The 15,326-nt window shown below is 41.4% G+C and overlaps 1 protein-coding gene across 8 annotated transcripts in view; it reads right to left on the reverse strand.

Annotated features, from left to right (window-relative positions):
• The window catches only part of ATF1 (activating transcription factor 1), a 58,088-nt gene that overhangs the window by 15,587 nt on the left and 27,175 nt on the right, over window positions 1-15,326 (reverse strand). For 6 of the 8 annotated variants that reach the window (XM_010385340.2, XM_030939357.1, XM_030939360.1 and 3 more), the window contains one exon: window positions 8,466-8,566. In XM_010385340.2, the coding sequence (XP_010383642.1) occupies window positions 8,466-8,566 (101 nt within the window). Of the gene's footprint in view, window positions 1-8,465; window positions 8,578-15,326 lie in introns of all 8 variants that reach the window. The other 2 variants (XM_030939362.1, XM_030939361.1) reach the window with 1 other exon arrangement.

Raw genomic sequence — 15,326 nt, forward strand, 5'->3', positions numbered from 1 at the left:
ATGGGAGTGCTCATCAGAAAGGAAAACATGGTAATCCTGCGAATGTCTGTAAGAACCACATTGGAAATAACTAATTCATGCTTGAAAATATTAATAAGGAGACTTACTCGGTAGACATTCCCTACTTAAGAACTATTTGGTCACAGTGGGTTAAGAATCACAAAAGGTTTTTTTTTTCTTTTTTTTTTTGAGACAGGGTCTCACTCTGTCACCTAGGCTGGAGTACAATGGCATGATCACAGCTCACTGCAGCCTTGATCTCCTAAACTCAAGTGATCTTCCCACCTCAGCCTCCCAAGTGGCTGGGACTACAGGTGTGCACCACCACACCTGGCTAATGTTTTGTAATTTTTTGTAGAGACAAGGTCTCCCTATGTTGCCCAGGCTGTTCTCAAACTCTTGGGCTCAAGCAATCCGGCCACCTTGTCCTCCCACAGTGCTGGGATTACAGGCATGAGCCACTGTGCCTGGCCTTCCTGTACCTATTATTCTACTCTAATTCCAGTATGATCACAGAATATTCTGTGCATGATTTCTGTTCTTTTAAATTTGTTAATATTTGTTATGACCCAGAATGTGATATTTCTTGGTGGATTTTCTTCATTCTACAGCTGCTGGGTCAAGTGTTATAAAAATGTCAATTAGGCAAAGCTCACGCCTGTAATCCCAGCACTTTGGGAGGCCAAGGCAGACAGATGATAAGGACAGGAGCTCGAGACCAGCCTGGACAATATAGTGAAACCCCGTCTCTACTAAAAACAAAAAAAGTTAGCTAGGCGTGGTGGTGGGTGCCTGTAGTCCCAACTACTTTGGAGGCTGAGGCAGGAGAATTGCTTGAACCTGGAAGGCGGAGGTTGCAGTGAGCTGAGATCGCGATACTGCACTCCAGCCTGAGTGACAGAGTGAGACTCCATCTCAGGAAAAAAAAAAAAAAAAAAGATCTTGTTGGCTTCTGATATTATCTGGCATTAGGTTCTTCTATAATCTTGCTGATTTTCTGACTACAAGTTCTTTTTTTTTTTTTTTTGAGATGGAGTCTTGCTCTCACCCAGGCTGGAGTGCAGTGGTGCGATCTCCGCTCACTGCAAGCTCCGCCTCCCGGGTTCACACCATTCTCCTGCCTCAGCCTCCCGAGTAGCTGGGACTACAGGCGCCTGCCACCATGCCCGGCTAATTTTTTTTTTGTATTTTCAGTACAGACGGGGTTTCACCGTGTTAGCCAGGATGGTCTCAATCTCCTGACCTCGTGATCCGCCCACCTCGGCCTCCCAAAGTGCTGGGATTACAGGCTTGAGCCACCGCGCCCGGCCCTTTTTTTTCTATTTGAGTCATCCTAGTAGGTTTGAAGCAGTATTTCACAATTTTGATTTGCAATTCCCTTAATGATAAATGATGTTGAACATTTTTTTCATAGCTTTATTAGTCATTTGTTTATCTTCTTTGGATAAATTTTTATTCAAATCCCTTGCTTTTTTTCTTTTTTTTGATGTGGCCCAAGCTGGAGCACAGTGATGCGATCTCGGCTCATTACAACCTCTGCCTCCTGGTTCAAGTGATTCTCCTGCCTCAGCCTCCCTAGTAGCTGGCATTACAAGTGCCCACCACTATGCCTGGCTAATGTTTTTATTTTTATTTTTAGTAGAGACGGGGTTTCACCAGGTTGGCCATGCTGGTCTCGAACTCCTAACCTCAGGTGATCCACCCACCTCGGCCTCCTAAAGTGCTGGGATTACATGCATGAGTCACCATGCCCAGCCCCCTTGCTCATTTAATGGGGTTGTCTTAATATTTAGTATTCTGATCAATTAATATGAGATGTCTTTTCACTTATTTAGATCTTTTTTTTTTTTTTTTAAGATGGAGTCTCCCCCCATGTCCAGGCTGGAGTACAGTGGTGCGATCTCAGCTCAATGCAACCTCTGCCTCCTGGGTTCAAGCCAATCTTCTGCCTCAGCCTCCTGAGTAGTGGGGACTACAGGCACGGGCCACCATGCCCAGCTAATTTTTGTATTTTTAGTAGAGATAGGGTTTCACCATATTGGCCAGGCTGGTCCCATACTCCTGACCTCATGATCTGCCCACCTTGACCTCCCAAAGTGCTGGAATTACAGGTGTGAGCCACTGCTCCCGGCCTTACTTAGATCCTTTAAAATTTCTTTCAATAAGGTTTTATAGTTTCCAGTATATGTATTCTTTTTTTTTTGAGACGGAGTTTTGCTCTTGTCACCCCGTCTGGAGTGCAATGGTGCGATCTCAGCTCACTGTAACCTCTGTCTCCCAGGTTCAAGGGATTATCCCGCCTCAGCATCCTGAGTAGCTGGAACTACAGGTGCGTGCCAGTCACCAGGCCTGGCTAATGTTTGTATTTTTAGAAGAGATGGGGTTTCACCATGTTGGCCAGGCTGGTCTCAAACTCCTGACCTCAGGTGACTGCCTGCCTCGGCCTCCCAAAGTGTTGGGATTACAGGCATGAGCCACTGAGCCTGGTCTCCAGTATATGTGTTCTGTTTCTTTTGTTAAATTCTTATCTAAGTATAATTTAAATTTATAAATTTAATTTTAAACCTTTTATACTTTGTTATTATAAATAGAATTAAGTTTCATTTTTTGATTAGTCATTGCTAATATAAGGAAATACAGTTGATTTTTGTTATATTGATCTTATATCCTACAACCTTGCTGGAACTTGATTAGTTCTATTTTAATAGATTCTTTAGGATTTTGTATATATAAGATAATGTCATGTACAAAGTGTTTTATTTAGTCCTTTCCAATCAGGATGCCTTTTATTTAATGTATTGACTAATTCCCTGAGTGCAATGTTTAGAAGTGGTGAGAGGGGATCTCCACATTATTTTCTTATTAGGACATTAGTTGTGGGTTTTTTGTAGACATTCTTTATCAAGTTGAGGAAGCAGCCTTCTATTTGTTTGTTGAGCAGTTTTATCATGAAAGGGTACTGGATTTTTGTCAAATGCTCTTTCTGTGTCTTGAGATGATCATATGTTTTTTGTTTTGATTCTATTAATGTGATGTATGACATTAATTGATTTTCAATTACTAAACCAATTTTGCATTTCAGGCATAAATCCTGTTTGGTCATGGCATATAATACCTTTTATACATTGTTGGATTTAGTTTGCTAATATTTTGTGGAGTATTTTTTGTGTATATATTCATGAAGCATATTGATCTATAGTTTCACAATTGCCTTTTATTTGGTGAGTGTAGGCCATCTTCAGTATTGGCTGATCTTCCACTTTATTATTTGCTTTCTGTTTATTCTGTTTTTAAAATTCTTCTGTGTTCCTGCACCTGAATTATTTTGGATTATTTGAAGATTTTTCAAAATTTAATCTACTGTGTATTTGACTAAATCTTTTTGCATAGTTTTTTTAGTAGTTGCTCTAGGGGTATACAGATACCTAGCTTTTCACAGTCTACACAGAATTAGTATTTTACCACTTCAGGTGGAATGTAGAAACCTTACCACCATATTAGATCTGTTTACATTTCCCTCTCTATGTTGTAGATGTTTTATATATTGCCTCTGCATATATTAAAAACCCCATCAGAATTTCATAATTTGTTTTCAGCCGTCAAATTGATTGATTGATTGATTGAGACAGAGTCTCGCTCTGTCACCCAGGCTGGAGTGCAGTGGTACGATCTCAGCTCACTGCAACCTCCACCTCCTGGGTTCAAGCGATTCTACTGCTTTAGCCCCCCAAGTAGCTGGGACTACATCCCAACCCTTTTGGCACCAGGGACCGGTTTCATGGAAGACAATTTTTCCATGGATAGGGAAGTCGGGGGATGGTTTCAGGATGAAACTGTTCCACTTCAGATCACCAGATATTAGATTCTCATGAAGAGCATGCAACCTAGATCCCTCGCATGTGCAGTTCACAACATGGTTCACATTCCTATGAGAATCTAATGCTGCCACTGATTTGACAGGAGGCAGAGCTTGGGTGCTAAGGCTTGCTCACCTGCTGCTCACCTCCTGCTGTGCAACCCGGTTCCTAACAGGCCACAGACAGGTACCAGTCCACGGCCTGGGGCTTGGGGACCCCTATTTTAAGGAATTCAATAGGAGAGGAACTGTCCATTATATTTGCCCAGATGCTGTTTCTTCATTCCTTACCTTCAAGTTTCTTTCTCTTAAGAATTTTCTTAGCAGTTGTTTTATAGCAGGTCTGCTGGCAATGATTTCCCTTAGTTTTCCTCCATGAGAATATTTATTTGGCCTCCAAGTCTCAAGGATGTTTTCAGTAGACACAGAATTTTGGGTTGATCTTTTTTATATTTTCTTTTTATTTTGGGTGCCAAAACCCAGGAGATACTTCTTTTTTCTTTTAGCACTTTAAAAATGCTATTCCATTTTCTTCTCGCCTCCATAGTTTCTGATGAGCACTCTGTAGTTATTCACATTGTTCTAAGTAATGTGCTATTTCACTGGCTACTCATAAGATTTTTAACTTTAGTTTTCAGCAGCTTGATTATGGTAAGTCTGGGCAATGATTTATTTGTGTTTATCCTGTTTAGAGTTTGCTGACATTTCTGAACCTGTAGGTTTACATCTTTCACCAAATTTGGTAATTTTTCAGCCATTATTTCTTCAAGTGTTTTTTCTGCACTATACTTTTTTCCTCTCTTTCTGTGACTCTAATGACATAAATCTTAGATCTTTAGGTATTGTCTCACAGGTCCCTGAGAATTAGACAATTTTCCAATCACGCTTTTCTATGTTCAGATTGGATAATATCCATTGAATAATCATCAAAGTTGACTGTTTTTTCTCTCACTTCCATTCTACTATTGAACCCATCCAGTGAGGTTTTATCTCTGTTACTGTGTTTCCTGGCTCTGAAATCTCTATTTTATTCTCTTTACATCCTCTATTTTTGGCTGAGAGTTTATACCCTTCAAGAGAATTCACTTACTTGTTGGAAAAGTTAAATAATAGCTTCTTTAAAGTCTTTGTCATATAATTCCAACATTTGTATCATCTAGGAGTTGGCTTCTGTCAACAGTCTTTTGCCGTGCAAGTTGAGATTTTTCCTTGTTCTTTGATACCAAGTAATTTTGGACACTTTCAATATTATGCTATCAGACTCTGGGTCTTGTTTAAATACTATAAAATATGTTTTATATTCTTGTTGCATGTGCATATGTACATTTGAGACAGGGACTCGCTTTGTCGCTCAGGTTGGAGTGCATGGCATAATCATGGCTCACTGAAGCATCAACCTCCTGCTTCTCTGCCTTCAGCCTCCTGAAGCTGGGACTACAGGTGCATACCACCATACCTAGCTAATTTTTGTATTTTTTGTAGAGACGGGATCTCGTTATGTTACACAGATTCGTCTTAAATTCCTGGACTCAAGCAGTCCTCCCACCTCAGCCTCCCAAAGTGCTGGGATTACAGGCATGGGCGACAGACCTAGCCTATATTCTTGTTTTAGAAGTTATCAATCTGGTTGTGTCCAGGTCACAAGTTCTGATCAGCCTTCTGTGGGTTCCAATGTCAGTTCAGTTTCCAAAGTCTCTGCAATGCTATTCATACCAATTACACATGTGCACCAGGTAGTGACCAGTCTAGAATTTGGGCAATGATGATCTATACTATACACAGTTAAGTTCTAAAAGTCTACATATGCTAGGGAAGCCCATTTTTATTCATTTTTGGTCGAAATGTATGACGTGCTGGATTTAATCAAATACTTTTTTCCCCTGCATTTATTGACTTGACTGTATTGTTTCTGCCAGTTCTCAGTTACCTGGTTTATGTCCTTGCACGTTTGATGATTTTTGAGTGAATTCATATTTGATCTTTGCTAATCTGTGGCAATCCAGAAAGCTTAACTTTGAGAAGTTTCTTTTCAGATGTTATAGCCTCCTTGAGAGACCCCTACCTAATAAAGAAATCTCAGGTTCAGGCTGGGCGCGGTGGCTCACGCCTGTAATCCCAGCACTTTGGGAGGCCGAGGTGGGCAGATCATGAGATCAGGAGATCAAGACCATTCTGGCTAACACGGTGAAACCCTGTCTCTACTAAAAACTACAAAAAATTAGCCAGGTGTGGTGGTGGGTGCCTGTAGTTCCAGCTACTCAGAAGGCTGAAGCAGGAGATTGGCGTGAACCTGGGAGGCAGAGCTTGCAGTGAGCTGAGATCACTCCACTGCACTCCAGCCTGGGTGACAGAGCAAGACTCCATCTTAACAAAAACCCATAAAACTACCCAAATTAATCATTATTACTATTGTTCTAAAAAGCCAACGCTAACTGAAATGAATTGTCTTTGTTCACCATTCTTTCTTATATTTATATTCCTTTCATTTTCTTCTTCCTGAAGTATACACTTAAGTAGTTTCTTTTTTTTTTTTTTTTGAGATGGAATCTCACTCTGTCACTCAGGCTGGAGTGCAGTGGCACAATCTCAGCTCACTGCAGCCTCTGCCCCCTGGGTTCAAGCGATTCTTGTGCCTCAGCCTCCCAAGTAGCTGGGACTACAGGCATGTGCCACCATGCCCAGCTAATTTCTGTATTTTTAGTAGAGATGGGGTTTCACCATGTTGGCCAGGCTCATTTCGAACTCCTGACCTCAAGGATTGTTCAGGTAGGCACAGAATTCCAGGTCAAAAGTTACTTTCTCTTTGAATTTAAATATCGGAGCCTGAGTACAGTGGCTCATGCCTATAATACCAACACTTAGGGAGGCTGAGGTGAGAGGATCGTTTGAGCCCAAGAGTTTGAGACCAGCCTGGTCAACATAGTGGGACTCCATCTCTACCAAAAATTTAAAAAAATTAGGTGGGCTTCATGGCATGTGTGGGCATCATGGCATATGCTTATAGTCCCAGGTACTCAGGAAGCTGAGGAGCTGAACCCAGGAGGTAGAGGCTGCAGTAAGCCATGATCACACCACTGCACTCCAGCCTGGGCAACAGGGTGAGACCTCCATCTCAAAAAAACATGTAATAATTTAAAAATAAAAATAAGGATTTTAGTTCAATGTCTTATACTGTACTTCAAAAATCTGTTGTCATCTTACTGGTCATTCCTTTCTAAAAACTGGTCTTTTCTCTTGGAAGCTTTTAGCTTTTAAGATCTCATGTTTATCCTTGGTGTTCTCCAGTTTTTCTTCACAACATACATCTAGATGTAGGTTTCTATTAATTTATCTTGTTTGGGACCTTGCTTTCTTACACTGGGAAATTCATATCCTGGAAATTGCAGTCATTGTCATTGTCATTTTCTCTCGTAGAGAGACTAGAAGCTGGAAGTGCCCTTCCCTCTTCTCTCCTTTTATCCTATGTATGTTGTATACTGGACCTTCTCATTCCATCTTCTATCTTAACTTCTATTTGTCTTTCTGTGTTCCATTCTAGGTAATCTACTCAGAGCTGTATCCTCAGGTTCTCTAATTTTATCTTCAGTTATGGGTATTAACCCCTTATCAGATAAGTGGTTTGCAAATAATTTTTTCCCAGTTCGTAAGTTGCGTTTTCATTTTGTTGCTTGTTTCCTTTGCTACACAGAAGCTTTTTTTAGTTTGATGTAGTCCCATTTATTTATTTTTGTTTTTGTAGCCTGAGCTTTTGGTGTGATATCCAAAAAATCATTGCCAAGGTCAGTGTCGAAGAGCTTATCCCTATGTTCTCTTCTAGGATTTTTACGGTTTCAGGTCTTAACATTTAGGTCTCGTATCCACTTGGCACTGATTTGTGTAATGGTATAAGATAAAGATCCAATTTGCTTTTTTTTCTTTTTTTTGGAGACAGAGTCTTGTTCTGTCGCCCAGGCTACAGTGCAGTGGCGCAATCTCGGCTCATGGCAACCTCCGCCTCCCAGGTTCAAGTGATTCTCCTGCTTCAGCCTCCCGAGTAGCTGGGATTACAAGTGTGCACTACCACACCCAGCTAATTTTTCTATTTTTATTAGAGACGGTTTCATCATGTTGGCCAGGCTGGTCTCCAACTCCTGACCTCAGGTGATTTGCCCGCCTTGGCCTCCCAAAGTGCTGGGATTACAGGCGTGAGCCACTGCGTCCGGCCAAAGGTCCAATTTCATTTTTTCTTGGAGACAGGGTCTTGCTCTATCACCCAGGCTGGAGCACAGTGACACGATCATAGATCAACTTCAAACTCCTGCGCTCAAGCCATCTTTCCGCCTTAGCCTCTAACTAGATGGGACTACAGGCATGCGCCCCTATGTACAGCTAAGTTTTGTTATTTTTTGAAGAGACAGGGTCTTGCCATGTTGCCCAGGCTGGTCTTGAAGTCCTGGGCTCAAGCAATCCTACCTCGGCCTCCCAAAGGGCTGAGATTATAGGCGAGGGCCACCCAATTTCATTCTTAACACTGACATGTGCTAACTTCTTTAGTGTACTTTGCACAGCACCACTTGAACTCATTTGGTACTATTAGAACATGCAGGGCGTCATACAAGAGAGTACTCACCTGTAAGATGGGCGCCGTGCTAGGATCCCGTGGGCTTTCTGTGAGGAGCCTATGCTGTCGGATGAGTCCTGGGACTCCTCACTTTCTGATAAAGATGATACCTAAAAAAGAACTGGCGTTAACATGATGAACAATGCAGGTGGGAAAAGAAACAACTGAATTTTTACTTTTAGAAAAAAATGATCTGTCTCCTGCCACTCAAATTCATTTGTACATTAAATCTAAGGTCTAAAAGAAAGGAAGAAAAGGAAAAGGAAAAATGGAAAGTTTATTCCAGAAGCCCAACCTATTAAAGTAATATCAAATATAGCAGGCCCAGAGCTGAGAATAAAGTCTATTTTATTCTCAGAAAAACAGAAGCAGTACTGTTTTACCGGAGTTAAAAAGACTAGTCTCTGATTCATCCTCCACCCTATTTCTACACTGATGCACATTACTTAAAAGTGTTGTTTTATTACTAATCTACCTGACATGTTAAGTTTTAAAAAACCTGTTAAATATTCAACTGCTGACATTGAGGCGACCATCACATATACAAAGCCTGCAGGTCTGGAAAGAGGTCTGGGCTAGATACATAAATTCTAGAGGTCTAGCTTTTTAGAGTCCTTAAAGCCATGAGACTGGATGAGCTCACAGGGGTAAATAGAAGAAGACTGAGGACTAGCCTCAGGAACACTAAGAGACCGGATGAAGAGGAGGAACGGCAAATGAGACTAAGATGGAGTCACCAGTAAGGATGAAAGAGAACCAAATGATTGAGCTGTCCTTGGAAAACTAGTGAAGACAGCATACTGAGGAGAAAAGAATGATCAACCATGTCCAGTGCTGTTTACAAGTCAGATAAAATAAGGACTGAGAAGAGACCATTAGATTTAGCAAGGTGGAGGTCACTGGCAATGGCAGGTATAAATATATGCCATTTTAAAATCTGTATGATTCAATTTTATCTCATTTCACAATTAAACAAGTTAATACATGTAACACTTGGCATGCATACAATATGTTAATTTTTATAAACTACATCAATACAATATCCAAGTTATAGCAATATATTACAACTGAGAAAAGTTGTTTTCAATGTTTTTTTTTTAATTTTTTTTTTTTTTTTTTTTTTTTGAGACAGGGTCTCGCTCTGTCACCCCGGCTGAACTGCAGTGGTGCAATGACAGCTCACTGCAGCCTCACCTTCCTGGGCTCAAGCAATCTTCCAGCCTGAGCCTCCTGAGTAGCTAGGATTACAGGTGCACACCACCATGCCCAGCTAATTCATTATTTTTTATTCTGACAGGGTCTCATTATGTTACCCCGGCTGGTGTCAAACTCCTGGGCTCAAACAGGCCTCCCAAAGTGCTGGGATTACAGGTGTGAGTCACCATGTCTGGCCTCAATTTTTTAAGCATATTAAAACTTTCCAACATTTGTCCAAAGTTAGATTGTGATACCCGACTTCATCTTAGTATTTCTTTTTTTTTTTTTAAGATGGAGTCTCGCTCTGTCGCCCAGGCTGGAGTGCAGTGGCACGATCTTGGCTCACTGCAACCTCTGCCTCCTGGATTCAAGTGATTCTCCTGCCTCAGCCTCCTGAGTAGCTGGGATTACAGCTGCGTGCCACCATGCTCAGGTAATTTTTGTATTTTTAGTAGAGACGGGGTTTCACCATGTTGGTCAGGCTGGTCTCAAACTCCTGACCTCATGATCTGCCCGCCTCAGCCTCCCAAAGTGCTGGGATTGCACGTGCGAGCCACCACACCTGGCCGACTTCATCTTAATTATTAAAAATAAAATAACCCAAACAGGCCTTTAGAAGGAACATAAGAAATCAATTCTCCACATTAGTTACTATCTACAGAAAGCCTTCCCCTAAACTATTTAGACATCAAATTTCCAGAGACGCTTCTTTTATATGTTATCTCCTTTAAAAATGAGTTCTAGTATATAACTACTCATTTATATTCCACATTAAATCTATATCATTATATAGAAAAGAATTAGTCACAACCAAATAACAATTAAGAAATAATAACCAGTAATTTAAAATAAGAAAAATCTGTCACTTTTCCTCAAGCATCATAAATACTTTTTTTTTGTTTTTTGAGACAGAGTCTTGCTCTTGTCACCCAGGCTGGAGTGTAATGGCACGATCTCGGCTCACTGCAACTCCCACCTCCCCGGTTCAAGCGATTCTCCTGCCTCAGCCTCCCAAGTAGCTGGGATTGTACAGACACCTGCCACTACGCCTGGCTCATTTTTGTATTTTTAGTAGAGATGGGTTTCATCATGTTGGCCAGGCTGGTCTTGAACTCCTGATCTCGTGATCTGCCCACCTTGGCCTCCCCAAGTGCTGAGATTACAGGTGTGAGCCACCGTGCCTGGCCATAAAATACTTCATTTCTAATCTAACTCATAAAACTACATTGTCTGTCCCTAAGCTTACTCCAAAGTCTTCCATTGAACTTAAGAAAATAAATTGTAAAACTAAGGAATTACTTGTAATTAAAATCAAATAATTTATCTTTAATAACAGCACCAGCAAATAAGAGTAAAATTTTCATATAAAAACTAAAATATCCATGCAGCCACCTCCTTTCACATGTGAATACCACATAAAGATGCAGCTCCAGTTTTGACAACATTGCCATAATCAGGAGAAGAAAATGAGAAATACAGCTTTTCTTCTAGGCGAGCTGCTTCTAAAAATGAGAGACGACCAAAGGTATTCTGGGACTCACAGAAATCAGAAGATAAAATGGGAAAAGTAGGAAGAAGAGGAATCTAGGGTGGCTCCTTCTTTCCTACTTTTGTCAGGCATTAATATGAGGGTAGATAAATACAAATAAGAACTTTCCTCTACAACAAGAGAACTCTTTTATTTGACCTCCATAAAGTATACGGTAGGTAAGTACTGACTCCATAAAGCATATAGAAAGTACCTAGGATAAAAGGGTGCTTTACCTTTTTAAAAAATGTCCTTCATTTCCTTAAATCATGAGCAATAACTTTCCCTAAATTGTCTTTTATTTTCACTAGGTATTACATACATGAAACCAGAAATTCTAAAACTTTTCTATTTGCCTGATTTGGTCTGCAGTCTAATTTATAAGACAACTTTATCTTGGTTTATAATATTGTAGGTACAGCAACGGCAATGTATCTGAAGACTCAGGGTCTAAAAGTCCCAACTCTTGACCACTAAGTCTTCAAATTTCTGTACCATTTGCACATGCGGCGGGTGGATTACAGAAGACTGAGCTGTCTGGCTGACCCCCTGAACCTGTACTTGCTCTCCAGGAAGAGGTACAGTTGTCACTAGTGCAGATCCTCTTAATGACAATAGAACAAATACAAATTCAATTAACAAAACATATATTGTACCTATGCATGTAAGATAGCTGAGTTCTTAACACTGGAAACACATTTCAGAGCTTATTATATTTAATTGCATCATTAACCAAACATTAGGTACCTTCTATTGACCAGAGGCTGAACTAGGGACTGAGAGTACAAACTAACTATAACAACCAGAATAAGAGTTATAATAGAGGAAAATTACGAAGTACTGTACTGTGGGAGCAAAGAAAGGGTGTTATTTCATCTGGGTTTTGAATGATTAACAATTACCCTGAGGGCTATGTATGGAGGGGCAGGAGTTAGGGGACTGGAAGGTATTTTAGGCAGACGAACTGACTGCAAAAACATGGAGAATCTTTAGCACATGCTATTCTGAAGAGATGTGGTTGAAAACTAACCAAGAAACCAAGAGTCAAAAAGTGAGTAAAACACCAGCTTTGGACAGCATCTTGAAAGAAAAATAAAATATTTCGAGCAAATGATTGAATCATGAAATTATAATTTATTTCTGTTGAAATCAGATGCGGTTTCATGGAAATACCATGATAAAATGCTAAACTAAGAAAAGTCTACTCATCATCCCTCAAGGCTCATCTCAGGTTCTACCTCTTCCAAAAGGCTTTCTCAAATATTTCCAGTTAACAGAGATCTCATGCCTTCCTCTTGACTACTCTGGTCCATACCATTCCTCTTGGACTTAAATCACAAAATAAAATCCTGGACTACTTCTCATGCCCTGAAAGTAAGCTTCCTGCCTCCTTCCCTGTTCTCTTTCTTCACTTTGGGCTCTAAGAATATTGCTTTCCCTGTTCCCCCGACCCCTTTTTATTCTCCAAGAATATTGCTTTCCCTGTTCCCTTGTGTTCTTTGGGACTGAGTTTCACTTCTTCCCAGGCTGAAGTGAAGTGGCACGATCTAGACTCACTGCAACCTCCGCCCCTGGGTTCAAGCGATTCTCCTACCTCAGCCTCCAGAGTAGCCGGGAGTACAGGCATGCGCCACCACGCCCGGCTAATCTTTGTATTTTTAGTAGAGACGGGGTTTCCCCATGTTGGCCAGGCTGGTCTCGAACTCCTGACCTCGGCTGATCCACCCGCCTTGGCCTCCCAAAGCGCCAGGATTACAGGCGTGAGCCACCGCACCCAGCCTCCCTGTTCCCTTCTTTCACTGAAAGTTCTTTTCCTCTTCCCAAGACTAGATTAAACAAACTCCAGTCTCATCATCCCTCAAAATGCCTAGGGTCATGAAATTCTGTATAAAATGTATCCAGCCACTGAGAACTATAAACTCCATTTGTAGCACAAACAACGCCATTCAACTCCCCTCGTACCAACTGACCAAATTCTTGACCAATGGCTTTTGTCAGGCCAAGGATGTGTCCCTAGAATGACCCCAGAACCCCCCTTAAAACACCTGCCTGAGAAAGTTCAATTCTACCAAAGGAATTTACTCTTTGTTCCAGAAAAACTTGACTACAGGCCCCTATCTTCACTTTTCTTACAGCATTTTAGAAAATTTGCCGTTATTAATCCTTTCTCTGTCCCGTCAGATGTAAATATTCTAAAACCTAGAAGTCTTTCTTTGGGCCTGTAAATGTAGTAACCAAGAAAGAAAAGATATGGTCCCTGTCTCCCAGTCTGTGGGAGAGTAGGAGCCTAATTTTGACAAGTGCCAATGAGCAAACAAGATGGCTAATCATAGTGACAATTCCTTGCCTCCCCCAAACATCTTATGTACTTTTCCTTTAGAACACCCCAATATTTAAAAATCTTTCCATCTGTTGTGTTTCAGTGGAGCTGAGCTCAGTTTATGTTGGAGTTTCTCTCCTATACTGCAGTAATCTGATAAAATCTGTCTTGCTGCCTTCAACAAATGTCCAGCTCTGTTCCTCTTTGACAGTACCCCAATATGGGCATACAGAAATTGAAGAATAAGAACAGACAAGAGCTGGGTGCAGGGGCTCATGCCTATAATCCCAGCACTTTAGGAGGACAAGGCAGGCAGATCCCTTGAGCCCAGGAGTTCAAGACCAGGCTGGGCAACATGGTAAAAAGCAGTCTCTACAAAAAATACAAAAATTAGCCAGGTTTGGCAGCGCACGCCTATAGTCACAGCTATGTGGGAGGCTAAGCTGGGAGGATTGCTTGAGCCCAGGAGGTGGAGGTTGTGGTGAGCTGCGATTGCACCACCGCACTCCAATTCTAGCCAGGGTGACAGAGTAAGAACTGTCTCAAAAAAAAAAAAAAAAAAAAAAAAAGAACCCACAAGTCTTAAGAGTCTAGCTCTAGAGTTACCATTACACTTGGAAAACATTAACAAAACGTCTTCCCACCTTTCACAACTGAAGCCACTCAGCTAATGGAGAGAACATATGATAGGATTAATTTATATCTCTAAAAGGTAAGGGCCATCACTCCTCAAAGGTTTCTGGCAATTCATGTGATTTAATACAAGCTGTGGGTCTGGCAGGTTGAAAAGGAAAATAGGCACCAGATTTTGATTTAGCTAGTAGTAGTAGTTCCTATCCCTTATTACTGCGGTTCGCCTAACCTCACAAAATGCTCGTTACTCACGGTCTCAAAGTCCTGATTCTCTTCCCAGCCCCACTCTCAAACCTGATAATCTAAATATTGAGAGACCTTTCAAAGGAGGAAAGGGAGGAGCTGGTCCCCAATCTTTTTTATGGGGGGGGAGGGGGTAGGGTCTCACTCTGTCAACCAGGCTGGAGGGCTTTGGCACAATCTCAGCTCCCTGCAACCTCTGACCCCTGGGTTCAAGCGATTCAGCCTCCCGAATGGCTGGGATGACAGGCGCCTGCCACCACGCCCGACAAATTTTTGTATTTTTAGTACACATGGGCTTTCACCATGTTGGCCAGGCTGGTCTTCAACTCCAGGCCTCATGTGATCCACCCACCTCAGCCTCCGAAAGTCCTAGAATTACAGGTGTGAGCCACTGCACTCAGCCAGAACTTCATACTACTTCTCTGTTCACTGGTTCACTTATATTCTAAAGATTCTAGATTCTAAATTATCAGTCCAAAATCTAAAATAGAGCAAGAACAACTAAAAATAAACAGTAAACAGGCCAGGCGTAGTGGCTCACACCTGTAATCACTTTGGGAGGCCGAGGTGGGCGGATCACCTGAAGTCAGAAGTTCAAGACCAGCCTGGCCAACATGGTGAAAGCCCGTCTCTACTAAAATTACAAAAATTAGCCAGGCATGGTGGTGCGCACCTGTAGTCCCAGCTACCCGAACCGCTTGAACCCAGGAGGTGGAGGTGGAAGTTGTAGTGAGCTGAGATTGCGTCACTGCACTCCAGCCTGAGCAACAGAGCGAGACTCTGTCTCCAAAAAAAAAAAAAAAGATCTCATTTAATATATATTAACACTAAACTACGTATCACAGTCAATAGCACTGTAACTCATGCCTGAATGAAACTTATCTAACACATGTATTTCCTCCATAATGCACATCACAACCTTCTTGCACTTAGAACACAAGATAGCACT

The sequence above is a fragment of the Rhinopithecus roxellana genome, chromosome 10, assembly GCF_007565055.1.
Source record: "Rhinopithecus roxellana isolate Shanxi Qingling chromosome 10, ASM756505v1, whole genome shotgun sequence".
NCBI classification, from domain to species: Eukaryota; Metazoa; Chordata; class Mammalia; order Primates; family Cercopithecidae; genus Rhinopithecus; species Rhinopithecus roxellana.